The 14360-nt window shown below is 37.1% G+C and overlaps 2 protein-coding genes across 2 annotated transcripts in view; one reads left to right on the top strand and one right to left on the bottom strand.

The window, feature by feature from the left end:
* The window catches only part of LOC123529467 (V-type proton ATPase subunit D-like), a 15448-nt gene extending 14831 nt beyond the window's left edge, over positions 1-617 (bottom strand). Inside the window, exon 1 of the mRNA XM_045309814.2 lies at positions 499-617. Within this exon, the coding sequence (XP_045165749.1) occupies positions 499-539 (41 nt within the window). The 5' untranslated portion in view covers positions 540-617. The remainder of the gene's footprint in view (positions 1-498) is intronic.
* Positions 585-14360, top strand: LOC123564100 (fumarate hydratase, mitochondrial-like). The gene is made up of 9 exons (XM_053518006.1): positions 585-685; positions 2949-3092; positions 4636-4746; positions 5189-5365; positions 7119-7274; positions 8771-8882; positions 10220-10300; positions 10966-11169; positions 11929-14360. The coding sequence occupies exons 1-9, from the start codon at positions 677-679 to the stop codon at positions 12351-12353; spliced, it is 1419 nt and encodes a 472-aa protein (XP_053373981.1). The 5' UTR covers positions 585-676; the 3' UTR covers positions 12354-14360.

Here is a 14360-nt window from a genome sequence, read left to right as displayed (position 1 = left end):
CAGTGAGCACAATGCCCAACTTTATAGTACGTGCTGCCTCACTGGAATATCATGCCGTAGACACGCGCCATGATACCCCACCCAGTCGCATTATACTGACATCCGGCTGACCAGTCCTAGCACTACCCTCTTAATGCTGAGCGCCAAGCAAGGAAGCTACTAGTCTTTGACATGGCCGGGGATTGAACCCACGACCTCCTGCACTCGAAGCAGATGCTCTACCACTAGGCTACCGAGGTGGTTAGAAAATGTCTTTTTGATTATATTCTGTGTATTTTACGTAATTTTTGAATATGTTTTGGTAAAATTTAGATCATGTGACATTTACAATAACAGGGCAGTTCAAAATTTACTCTGCCTCTTGTGCCAGTGGACAAAATTATGCCACTTTCTTAGTCTGATAAAAAACGAAATTCATAAAGAGAAAACAAGGACATATTCAGATAACATCGTACTAAGATCTTTTTAAAATTCGTATTGTTTGTCAGAATAACTTACATTCGACTAGGAAATATGTTAAGTCTTTCTTTTCCTGACATTTTGACGTTTCTGTGAAAATACCGGAAACGGATATTTCTGTCATGTGAGAAACATTTTTTACCTCCAAAAAGAGGAAATTATTGTCAAAGGATAAAAAAGAAGAATATTTAGAAATCAAATTCTAGTTAATTGTAGAATGTCAGTTGTAAGTGCGGTTATTTTTTACTGTGAAAATAAACATCGTTATCGGCTCTGTACAGATGGGGAAATAGTGATTGTTACTTTTGAATAAAAATAAGTTTTTAATTAGTTTTCGCGACAGCTTTCGCACCCTTCTTGATTCGAACCACACACTTACAACATAAATTGAATATTGCACTGAAGTAACCCCTTCCAAACCCTTAACCTTGTTTAAGTAAGTGCTTTAAATTTTTCTGTATTGGACATCTGGAGACTGAAAACAGATTTTGGTCAATGAATGGAGGTCTTGCCATGGTGATTGTCTGTGATTGATTGAATGCCAGTAGTTTGACTGTCAAGTGACAGGTGATTGTGACCTACGTACTGGAAATGGTTTCTGATTACTTACAAAAAAATGCTTAGGCCTACAGCAGTCAAACTTCAAGTTATGATTGCAGATGCCTTATGTTTTTTTGGGTCAAGGGTCATGGTCACATGCAGTTTCAGATCAGTAACTGGAAAGCTTTTCATGGCATGGTGTTACACTTGGTGCATACGTGGTCAAAGTTCAAAGAGCTTGAATTTATTTCATATCATCTAAACTATTGGAGAGATTTTCATAAAACTAGCATTTATTTTTTACTGTATCATGAGTCAATTGACAACTTGCATAGCACACATCCTAGATCACTAGGTCCGATAACAAAGTCACACTTGGGAGATCACTGAGGAGACCAAAGGTCAAATATCTTAACTTGTGTATGCACCATATTGTCTAAACCACATGTCATAAAACTAACATTAATTGCTTATCTCACCAAGACGACATGCAAAGTGTACAATTTTAACCTAACCACTAGATTCATGGTCAGTAAAATCCATAAAGACAGTGGCTACGATTACGGTACCGTAATCCTAGCCTCCAGTTCTAGGATTACGGAAGTTCCGTATTCCTAGACAACCCTATGAGGATAGGCTAGGATTACGGAAGTATTTAAGAGACATCAAAAATATGTTAGGACATGCATAAATGATGTTGTAAACTTCTTATTTCACTTTATTAAAATAGCGATTTTTGATCCTGCCTTATATTGTAATCTATCTGCCATTTTGGGTTAGTATAATCTTAAACGCTATATTAATGGCAGCTCGCGGAAATATTATAGAAATATGAGGGTAAACGTTAGGTTTAAAAAAATATTCTATACTTTGATTTTTTTTTATTTATAACCATATTGTATGTTATTAAAGACCATTTGTGTTGATTTGATGACAAAAATTGCAGGTATATATGAAACATAGATAATTCTATAATATTTCCGCGTGCCACCATTAAGATTATACTAACCCAAAACAGCGGATCGATAGCACAAAATAATAGTGAAATAAGTAATTTTACAACGTCATTTATGCATGTCCTAACATATATTTGATGCGTCTTAAATACTGCCGAAATCCTAGCCTATCCTCATAGGGTTGTCTAGGAATACGGAACTTCCGTAATCCTAGAACCAGAGGCTAGGATTACGGTACCGTAATCTTAGCCACTGCCATCCATAAAAGCTAGGATCCTTTTGAAGCATAGAATGCAACTAAGCACGATAAAAGGATACTCAGTTTGATTAAGTCTGCTCATGAATGACAAAGTGCAACTGCACTTATGCCCTCTAGCATAGGCTTATGTGGAATTCTATTACACCAATATTAAATGGACCTAATTATCACAAAAGACTAGTAAATATAACAAAAGTGAGTCCAAGTATGGGAAGACTTTTTAACAGCAGTCACATGGCACTTAAGGACTGCTGTTGTGATAGTTAATAGGATTTATAAAAAGATCATTTTGAAGCATAGGATGCAACCAAGCACAATAATTAAGTAGGAGCAACACCTCCTGATGCCCCCGAGCACCAGCTTAAGCAGAATTTTGTTACACTGATATTGAATGGACTCAATGATCCCAAATGACTAGTAAATACGTATATAGTTCAAGTACTGGGATACTTTGCACAAGGCCATGGCATGCATGATAGTCAAAGTTCATGATCACATGATTTACTCTCCCTGCATCAACCCAGATCACTAAGTTCAAGGTCAAGGTCACATTTCAATGTTAAAGGTCATGATCACGGCATTTCACTTCACTTGTATCAAAGCAGTGTCTGAGTGCCTTTAATTAGTGATAGCTGTATTTTGTTTATGTTGTCTGCTTCAAAAGATGCTTGACAAAACTTTTTAATTCTTTCAGATTAATTCCTGCTATATTATTTTGTGCACAATTATTTCAGACAGGATCAGGAGATGCTGGTATGTCTCGAATAGAAACTGACAGTTTTGGTGAAATACATGTGCCAGTAGACAGATACTATGGGGCAAACACTGCCAGGTCTTTGATGAATTTTGACATTGGTGGTCCAACAGAACTAATGCCAGTAAGTAAAAACTTTTATTTCATATTGTTTAGCTTGACTTTTCAAAGAATAGTCATAGCTATTGTACTCACCCTGGCATTGGCGTCGGCGTCTGCATCACATCTTGGTTAAAGTTTGGCATGCAAAAATGTGTAGCTATCCTTTCAATGCATATAGCTTTGAAGCTTATTTTTTCTTCTCCTAGGTGAATAACCAACCTAACTCTGATATGTATTTTGGCTAAACTATGCCCCCTTTCTGACTTAGAAAATCCTTGTTAAAGTTTTGCATGCAAGTTACTATTTCCAAAACTAATGCAGATTCTGGATTGAAACTCTATAGATATTTAAACATTTAGCGTAATATTGCGGCTTCTGGGACAACAATTCGAAAAGTCGTGCATTAGCTGTCTTATGGACAGCTCTTGTTTTAATCATGGTCCATTGGAACTTCTGGCCACGGTACAGCAAAAGCTATACAGAGTCATCTAGCATACAGTTAATCAAGTTTTTGATGCCAAAAGGTGAAAAAAATTTACCTTTGCAATTTCGATAGAATATGAGCCTAACAGCCAATCACATCTTAAAACCAAACAAGGCCAATGAGACTTAAATTACATCAGTTGAAGACAATAATGAGTAGGTGTTGCAAATAGGATTGTTTTGGCAAGAGGAACTGCCTTCATATGGTACAATCTCCTCTTTAGTATACACTTCAGTGCCACATACCTTGTCCGTGATTACTACTGCTCGTAGATGGCACTTTCAGTACTGTCGTTCACAAAGTTTTAACAGATCTTTCTTGATGAGTAAATTTTGTTAATGCAACACATAGCAAAAACACCACAAGTCAGAAATGGCCTAACTTCAAAGTCCCTAGGCCTCCTAAAGTGCCACTCCCTCTAGTTTTAGTTAGAAAAGTGTCAGTTGCATAGAAACCTGTCAGTTGCACTCGAGTGTGAATAAAAACTTTATGTAGTTCTTAAAGGCAACTTGCATACAAAAAAAAACAACAGTTTTAAGGTCTAAGAGTTAGACCAGGTGTGTTCCATTAATCATTTTACCGGTAGATTGTAAAGAAGATTTTGCTGTAACACCTTCACCTTGCAAAAGGTGAAACCAATAATTGCAAAAGGTTGGTTTTCAAAATAAATGGAATGTTTTTTCTTCTCTCTGACCCTACTTTAATTCAGTTTAGTTTTAGAAAGTGTTTCAGGGCAATTAATTTGTATCCGCATCAGTGTACTGTAAAGGCACATATTTTCGCTGGGTCCAAATTTCACAATTTTGAAATTTTGACTATGTTTGCGAAGTTTAATATTTGCGAAATTGTAAATATGGTATCCTACTTGAATTAGCAATATACTAATGGTAAAGTTTTACACGAGGATTAATTTTTGCGAGATGTAGGACCTCGGGAATATAGTGAAAGGTAAACCTTCGCGAAAATTACAGCTTTTACAGTAGTCAATAAATGTATGCAATTTCAGCTTAATGGCTCAAGCAGTTTTAAAGGATATACAAATGTATCTATAGATTCTTACTCTGTCAACATCTTTTTGTAGATTCCAGTAATAAAGGCTCTGGCAATCCTGAAGTATTGTGCTGCTAGAGTAAATCAAGACTTTGGTTTGAAAGCTGAGCTCTCACAGGCCATACAACAGGCAGCTGAGGAGGTAGCATTATGCTAGTTATTTTTACCAGTAAATTTTTATGCAATAAGTTGTACACAGTAACGTAAATGCATGTATTTTGACTTCGTAAGTGCAGGTTAAGTAGATTGTACATTGTTCTGTACCAATTTATTCAGATTAATCATTATTGTACAATTTTTTCTGAACACAATGACTCCTACGGATAAGCCTTATTGTCTGCTGCTGACACTAGTGAGGGGACGGAAGTTTCAAATTGGAAACAGACATTTCTGTGGTTTTGATGCCCCCATGCTCCCATCATTAAAACTTGTGTGGGGATCGATCATACCATATTATCCTTGTCTCTTCGTGTGCATGCATCCATTGTATGTTTGTTCGAGTATTTAGAAAATCATGTCTAATGAAGAAGTTAGTACCAGTATATATGCTGTTTTTTTTTGTAATTGAATGCCTTGTCTTTCAGGTAGCAAAGGGATCACTGAATGAGCATTTCCCGCTGGTGATATGGCAGACTGGCTCAGGTACCCAGAGTAACATGAACATGAATGAGGTACTCAGTAACAGAGCTATAGAGATACTAGGAGGAAAACTTGGCAGTAAAACTCCAGTACATCCTAATGACCATGTGAACATGAGTCAGGTAAGAAATGTCACCACAAGATTACTAGTAAAACTCCTCTAAAAGGGCTTCCATGGCGGAATGTTCAAGGTTGCTGAATTTCAATCACTTGCCTCTCAGCGCTGTAGGTTTGAAACAGCTTTGGATAAAGTGGGTTTTTTTTAGCTCACCTGAGCCAAAGGCTCAGAGTGAGGTATTGTGATCGCTCACCATGTGGCATCCGTCCGGCGTCCGGCCGTCCACACTTTCCTTTAAACAACATCTCCTCCTAAACCACCAAGCCAATTTTGATGAAACTTCACAGGGATGTTCCTTGGATGGTTCTCTTTAAAATTGTTCAAAGAATTGAATTCCATACAGAACTCTGGTTGCCATGGCAACCGAAAGAAAAAACTTTAAAAATCTTCTTGTCCAAAACCACAAGGCCTAGGGCTTTGATATTTGGTATGTAGCATCATCTAGTGGGCCTCTACCAAGATTGTTCAAACTATCCCCCTAGGGTCAAGTATGGCCCCACCCCAGTGGTCACATGGTTTATATAGACTTACAGGGAAAAACGTTGAAAATCTTCTTGTCCAAACCCATAAGGCCTAGGGCTTTGATATTTAGTATGTAGCATCATATAGTGGGCCTCTACAAAGATTGTTCAAATTATCCCCCTAGGATATAATATGGCTGGCCCTGGGGAGTCACATTGTTTCTATAGACTTATATAGAGAAAAACGTTGAAAATCTTCTTGTCAAAAACAGAAGGGCCTAGGGCTTTGATATTTGATATGTAGCATCATATAGTGGACCTCTACCAAGATTGTTCAAATTGTTCCCCTAGGATGAAATATGGCCCCGTCCAGGGGGGTCACATGGTTTATATAGACTTGTTTAGGAATAAACTTTAAAAATCTTCTTGTCTGAAACCACAAGACCTAGGCTTTTGATATTTGGTATGTAGCATTGCCTTGTGGTCCTCTACCAAGATTGTTCAAATTATGCCCCTGGGGTGAAAAGAGGCCCAGCCACGGGGTTCCCTAGTTTTACATAGATATATATAGGAAAAAACTTAAAAATCTTCTTGCCTGAAACTGCAAGGCCTATGCTTTTGATATTTGGTATGTTGCATTGCCTAGTGGTCTACTACCAAAATTGTTCAAATTATGCCCCTGGGGTGAAAGAGGCCCTGCCCTGGGGGTCCCAAGTTATAGGAAAAAACTTTAAAAATCTTCTTGTTTGAAAGTTCAAGGCATATGCCTTTGATATTTTGTATGTATCATTGCCTAGTAGATCTCTAACAAGATTGTTCGAATTATGTCCCTGGGATGAAAAGAGGCTCGCTCCAGGGGTCACTTGATATATGAGTTATATAGGAAAAATACTTCAAAAATTATCAGATCATATTTCCTAGACTGTTTAATTATATTTACCTGATGACTCCAAGTGATAAGGGGTCACCCGACTGTGACCTTGACCTACTGACCTACTTTCTTGTTTTTTAAGATACAGCCTTGAAATTTGGATGACATGTACAGTTTTGCACACCAGTCTTAAAACTGACCTTCAGTGACCATGAATATGACCTACTGACCTACTTTCTTTTTTTTGAAGCTTTAGCAAAGAAATTTGTTCAAGCAAGCAACTTAACTCAGTTGAGCGATATAGGGCCATCATGGCCCTCTTGTTTGGAGGATGCCATGATTTGTTTAGCTTGAATTTTGTGATAATATCTAACATCAATTTATATAAAAAATTTCTGTAGCAGAATGATAATTTTTTTCACCAGAGTTCCAATGACACATTTCCAACAGCAATGCATATTGCTGTTGCTATGGAGATACATGAAAGGTTGTTACCAGGACTACAGATGTTACATGATGCATTGAAGGTTAAGAGTGAAGAGTTCAAAGACATTGTAAAAATAGGACGAACACATACACAGGTACAGTGTAGATACTTATTAACAAATAGATCACATTTTCTTTTTTGATAAAACTCTATTTTTTCATGGAAACTGTTCACCCTCTAGATATAGCATTTGATTACCTTTATCACATTTTCATGTGAGTTTTATGCAGTTTGGTTCAATTCTGGAATGCTTGTTATTTTGACAAACATGAAGTATTTTTAATCCCCCACCGTGGCGGAGGGATTATAGGAATGGTCTGCGTCCGTCCTTCCGTCTGTCCGTAACAAAATCGTGACGGTCCATATCTCCTAAACCCCTTGAAGGATTTTCATGAAACTTGGGTCAAATGATCACCTCATCAAGATGATGTGCAGAACCCATGAGTCAGCCTTGTCGGTTCAAGGTCAAGGTCACAACTCAAGGTCAAAGGTTTGAGCCTGCCATTTTGTGTCCGCTCTATATCTCCTAAACCCCTTGAAGGAATTTTATAAAACTTGGGTCAAATGATCACCTCATCAAGACGATTTGCAGAACCTTTGAGTCAGCCATGCCAGCTCAAGATCAAGGTCACAACTCAAGGTCAAAGGTTTGAGCCTTCCATTTTGTGTCCGCTCTATATCTCTTAAACCCCTTGAAGGAATTTTATAAAACTTGGGTCAAATGATCACCTCATCAAGGCGATGTGCAGAACCCATGAGTCAGTCATGCCGGCTCAAGGTCAAGGTCACAACTTAGGGACAAAGGTTTGAGCCTTACATTTTGTGTCCGCTCTATTTCTCCTAAACCCCTTGAAGGATTTTCATGAAACTTGGGTCAAACGATCACCTCATCAAGGCGATGTGCAGAACTTATGAGTCAGCCATGTCGGCTCAAGGTCAAGGTCACAACTGAAGGTCAAAGGTTTGAACCTTCCATTTCATGTCCGCTCTATATCTCCTAAACCCCTTGAAGGAATTTTATAAAACTTGGGTCAAATGATTACCTCATCAGAATGATTTGCAGAAATTATGAGTCAACCATGCCAGCTCAAGGTCAAGGTCACAACTAAGGGTCGAAGGTTTGAGCCTTCCATTTGGTGTCCACTCTGTATCTCCTTAACCCCTTGAAGGATTTTCATCAAACTTGGGTCAAATGATCACCTCATCAAGAACTCATGAGTCAACCATGTCAACTCAAGGTCAAGGTCACAACTCAAGGTCAACGGTTTCAGCTCTGTATCTCCTAAACCCCTTGAAGGATTTTCATGAAACTTTGGTCAAATGATCACCTCATCAAGACGTTGTGCTGAATTCATGAGTCAGCCATGTCAGTTCAAGGTCAAGGTCACAGCTAAAATCAAAGGGTTACCCTTTCACTATCCATAGCAGTGGCGGGGGATTTAGCTGTCTTTCAGACTGCCTTGTTTTGTATAGATTTTAGAGAAAAATTGAAACGTTGGCTTATGACATGTTTTGTACTTTATCAGAATCCTGATACAATAGATTAGTGATTTTGTGTTTGTGTATTTTAACATTTTGTGTTTCTTCTAGGACGCTACCCCACTGACACTAGGCCAGGAGTTCAGTGGTTTTATACAGCAGATATATAATGGTATAGAAAGGGTCAAGGTTACACTGCCTAGACTGTATGAACTGGCAGCTGGTTAGTTATGTTTTTGAATTTCATACTGTTCCTGGGTCACTGTTTCTATGTTATACATGAATGTTATTTATCGTTAATATTGTAATAATTTACTGACATGAATATATACCCTGATATCTATAATACTTAAAAGTTTACCTAAATATTTTAATATATACCCACAAATTCTACTGATTAGAAAAATATGTCAAATAATTATGTCATGTCATTATGTGTCTTTCTCTTCAATGTGTGTTTAAACTAGATGCCCACGGGCAACATGTCGAGCCCACCAGCTGTCTGCATCAACTTTTGACCTTTGACCTCTAAGTGTGACCTTGACCTTTCAACTACTTATGTCTGACAGACAATCTCATGAGGCAAACAATTGTGCCAAGTTATTTAAGAAACCCTCAATCCTTGGCTGAGATACAGCCCGGACAAGGAAAACTGCACAAAGTTTTGACCTTTCACCTCTAAGTATGACCTTGACTTTTAAGCTACCAATCTGGTTGTTGCACATGACACATCATCATATAGAGGCAAACATTTGTTCCAAAGTATTTAAGAATCTCTCAGTCCATGGCTGAGTTACAGCCCAGACAAGCAAAACAGCACTAAGTTTTGACCTTCGACCTCAAAGTATGACTTTGACCTTTAAGCTACCAATCTGGTTATCTTGCACCCGACACACCGTGTCATTGAGGCAAACATATGTGCCAAGTTATTTAAGAATCTTTTGATCCATGGATAAGTTGGGACCTCCGTGGCTGAGTGGTTAAGGTCGCTGACTTTGAATCACTTGCCCCTCACTGATGTGGGTTCGAGCCACACTCGGGGTGTTGAATTCTTCATGTGAGGAAGCCATCCAGCTGGCTTATGGAAGGTTGGTGGTTCTACCCAGGTGCCCACTCGTGATGAAATAATGCACAGATGGGCACCTGGGGTCTTCCTCCACCATCAAAGCTGGAAAGTTGCCATATGACCTATAATTGTGTTGGTGCAACGTTAAACTCAACAACGACAAAAAAAAAATGGATAAGTTACAGCCCAGACAAACTCGGACGCACGCACAAACAGACGCACTCACGCACATACACCAAACCGCCATTAGGACAACTATGTCAAGCTCCCCGCCAGTGGGCTGGACAAAAATTATTTAATCATAGCATATGTCAAACTTGATTATTTTGTCAATACACAGTCATCTCCGCATATATTTTATGGGAGTCACATACTTAAAGAATGTTTTATTGTTTAAAAATTAATTAATTTTCATCAGACTTTCCTCTTAAAAAGCATTTCTTGAACAAGCAGCTAATTAATATATCAGTTGATCATACTATATAAAATTCCAGGAGGTACAGCAGTAGGGACAGGTTTGAATACAAGGATAGGATTTGCTGAAAAAATAGCAGACGAAATTGCAAAATATACAGGTATCACATATTCTTTTGTTACTAGCTGGACTTCAGAATATAATGTACCCGAAATAAACTTCTTTTATTTCATTTTATTTGATATTGATAAAGTTGTGATTTACATATGGATGTGATATATTGACAGAAGTGTTAAACTTTGTAAGGAAACTGACAAAAGGATGTCGTAAAATCTATCAGTTCAAATTGTATTGAATGTGGGGAATTTTCCTTTATACATTTACCCATAAAAATTGGGTGTCATTTCAGTAATGTTGCTTGAAGATTATTACTAAGCTAGATATATTGGATTAGATTTTGTAGATTCATTAGTTCAGTAAACTGTATGTTTGTTTTTGATTTAACGCCATTTTTCATCAGAATTCCAGTTAATTAATGGCGGGCAGTTAGCCTTACCAGTGTTTCTGGATTTGATAACAGTACAAACCTGTTCTCCGCAAGTAACTGCCAACTTCCCCACATGAATAAGAGGTGGAGGACTAATGATTTCAGACACAGTGTCTTTTATAAAAATCGTCACAGAGAACATAAGGCCGGCCTGAGGATCGAACTCACGATCCCACAATCCGTAGATCGGGGCTGTCCCTATTGAGCTAAGCAGGCAGGTTATTTGTAATCTTTGATTCTTTTAGATATGTACATATGGTCATGTTTCTGTTATATAGGTTTACCATTTGTGACAGCGCCAAACAAATTTGAATCTCTAGCTGCCCATGATGCGCTGTTAGAAGTGCATGGTGCTTTGAATGTAGTAGCTAGTAGCATAATGAAGATTGCCAATGATATACGATTCCTGGGTTCAGGACCAAGGTGTGGTCTGGGAGAGCTCAGTCTACCAGAGAATGAGCCTGGCAGCAGCATAATGCCAGGTATAGTAATGTGGGCATATACCCCCACAAAACATTGTCCCATCCTGTCCCTGTCCTGAATTGTTGTAAGCTTGTCGGATTTTTTTTTAAATGTGTGAGGTATTGTTTCTCACTTCCTCTCTATTTGGTTCAAATTCTTGTTTATGTTCACTTTTTCTCACCAACTGTAAGAGCTATAGCTTTGAAACTTGGCACACTTGTGTATCATCAGAAGATGAGTGAGCAGCCCAAGAACTGTAACTCTCACTTGCATTTTATAATAATTTTGGCCCTTTTTTAACTTTTTAATTTCTGGGTTAATATTGAATATAGCTCTGAAACCTTGCAGACTTTTTTATCATCATTAGGGGAGTTCATAAACCAAGAATCATGTCTCTCACTTGCATTTTATCAAATTATTGCCCTTTCTTTTACTGTAAATAGAAAATTTGATTTTCATGGTTAAATATTTTTAGGTCCTGTATACTTGATTATTATAACAGCAACAGCTTTGAAACTTTGCAAACTTATTTAACATCATAAGGTGATGTGTAAATTAAAAGTTATAACTCTCACATGCATTTAGTTTTATTTGTAGCCCTTTATATACTTAAGAAACTAAAATACTGTAAGGAACTGGCATTAAGCCAATAAATAGTATTGCTAAAGATTGTAGATTCCTGTACTTTGAAACAATAATGTGTAAACATTTAGTGATAGCTACATCTTTGTGCAGTTGACAAACATGATTGAAATTTAAGGAAATCTTTTACTTTACAGGTAAGGTCAATCCTACACAGTGTGAAGCCATCACCATGGTATCAGCTCAGGTCATGGGGAATCATGTTGCAGTTACTATAGGTGGAAGTAACGGACATTTTGAACTTAACTGTTACAAACCATTGATAGTTAGTAACGTTCTTCAGTCTGTCCGTCTGCTAGCTGATTCCAGTGTCTCTTTCACAAAGAACTGTGTGAATGGTATAAAAGCGAACCAGGATGTTATAGGAAGATTGCTAAATGAATCACTGATGCTAGTCACAGCTTTAAATCCTCACATAGGGTACGACAAGGCAGCACTGATAGCCAAAACAGCACACAAAGACGGGGCCACATTGAAAGTTGCAGCTTTGAAGTTAGGTTTTCTAACAGAGGAACAGTTTGACAGCTGGGTTAGACCTGAACAAATGCTTGGGCCTAAATAAAAAAAATGTGATAATCCTAGATGGGACCAAACAGAAATTAATGTGCCTTTTACTTCTTTTGACTTACCTCATTTTAAAAAGAAAAAAGTACTTCACCCTCATGGTTTTCACCTTCATCTGTAATTCCGAGTCTTTGTTAAATTTTCCTTAAGCACATTCCTGCAGAGACAAGATGATGTTAGTATGTTAAACAATTGTAGATAATGGTGTTATTCTATGAATATCATTTAAATATTATGTTACCAGGAAAAGGGACTAAATTAAAGGTCATGCTAAAACAATGCAGCAAAGGGGCTTATCATAGGACTCTATTATAAACAAAAGGGCTGGCAGCTTTTCCTAAATTCATTGAACAAAACAGCTTACCTGTTTGAAACTATCTGACAGTTTGTGACAAGTTAAAAAAATGATAATATTTTATACCTTTAATCCTAAAGTGACCTAGAACTAGATATCTCTTCACACTTGATAAAAAAGGTTCAAACATTACTATATTGTGCATACTATTTTCAGTATTCAAGGAACAGGTCAAAAATAGCTTAAAACGAAATTTAATTGTTAGTGTTTGTGTTGGACTGTTTATGAAAATAAATGCCAGCCTGTACTCTTTCACATAATGTCCTTTCAAACCTTTACTTTACTCCTAGTCAACCCTATACTTTCTTGTAAGTATGGCACCAAAGGGCATTGAGTTTTGTATGACCTAGAATAAAGTCAGGTTGTATTTTGTCGCATATTTTGTGCTAATTAATTTCCACATGCATATATTTTTGTTATTGTTTATATTTTGTTTTGTGTGGTTACAGACATTTTTAAGATGAATTTACAACTTGAATCCAAATACAGTTTAATCTCAGAGGTAAACTTTGTACATGGAGTTTCATTATGATACATGCTTTACAGGCTGTCTTGTACTAACTAAAATAATTTTACTCAGAATTTTCCATTGCTGGTTTAGTCATTTATTTATCTACAGAATCTCATCAATGTTAAGTCATTTGTGATCTCAGTACTTGGGTTTTATAATCTCATATTTGCATAATTATGTACGTGTGGTAATGGTGCTAATAATAGATTATATTTACAGTTAAGATTAAACAGAAGTTTGAGTTTACTTTATACATGCTGCAGTATGATGTTTGTATTTGCTTTATACCTGCCCTGGTGCAGTAGTGGTACAGTGTTGATAACAGAACATCTGTAATACTGTTAGCATGTACCTCTTTTGCTCTGACCTCTGTCATTGTCTCATTCAGTAGTCAATATTATAAAGCTTGCAAAGGCCTTTAATATGATTTCTGTTTTATCAAGTGTGTAGCACTTTCTTCATTTAAGTCATTTGATTTCATCTGTTAATGGCCCCATGTGGTTCTGGGACGATCTGTGTATGAAAAGAATTGGAACCACTGCCTTACCCTTGCGTGATCGTAAGAGGCGACTAATAGGGTCTTAACACTTGGTTTTGCAGTAACTCTGTGATTCCAGCAGGTATGCAAATTTTTATTCCGTACCTCATGTTTTTATTTCGATGTAAATGAGATGTGGAACCAAAATTTGTAGTCCTGTTTGGCGCCATATAACCTATACTGTGTTGGTGCGCCGTAAAACCCAAATAAATAAATAAAAAAATTCATCTGTTAATGATCTTATTACTGTGCTGTAGATTGACTGATTTTTGTGCAGGCTTTATTTAGCAGTGTCCTGGATGGCTGTCATATTCACTGTTTAAAGAATTCTTAAAACTCGAGTGTCTGTGTTGTGGGACATAATGCAGATTAATATGCATGAATATTTTAAATTTGCATTTCTCGAAAATATTAGTGAAAATAAAACTAGGGTGAATGTGAAACAGTCTACAATAATCAGGGATATTTTGAATTTATACAAAACACCAAAAACATTGTTTTGTTTTTTCCCTTTATTGGTGCCTGGGTTGTCTTATTGCAATATATGGATATTTTGTGATTTTGTTTTACTAATATGCCAAAAAATAAATGTGACAGTCAA

Source organism: Mercenaria mercenaria, chromosome 1 (genome assembly GCF_021730395.1).
Source record: "Mercenaria mercenaria strain notata chromosome 1, MADL_Memer_1, whole genome shotgun sequence".
Classification (NCBI taxonomy): Eukaryota; Metazoa; Mollusca; class Bivalvia; order Venerida; family Veneridae; genus Mercenaria; species Mercenaria mercenaria.
This window is presented reverse-complemented; position numbering and strand designations above follow the sequence as displayed.

Bases quoted from the DNA above. Each gene is read 5' to 3' on its own strand.
- LOC123564100 (XM_053518006.1), top strand. The intron at 3,093-4,635 runs GTAAGTAAAAAC...ATCTTTTTGTAG, and splicing joins GTCCAACAGAACTAATGCCA to ATTCCAGTAATAAAGGCTCT. The intron at 4,747-5,188 runs GTAGCATTATGC...CTTGTCTTTCAG, and splicing joins TACAACAGGCAGCTGAGGAG to GTAGCAAAGGGATCACTGAA.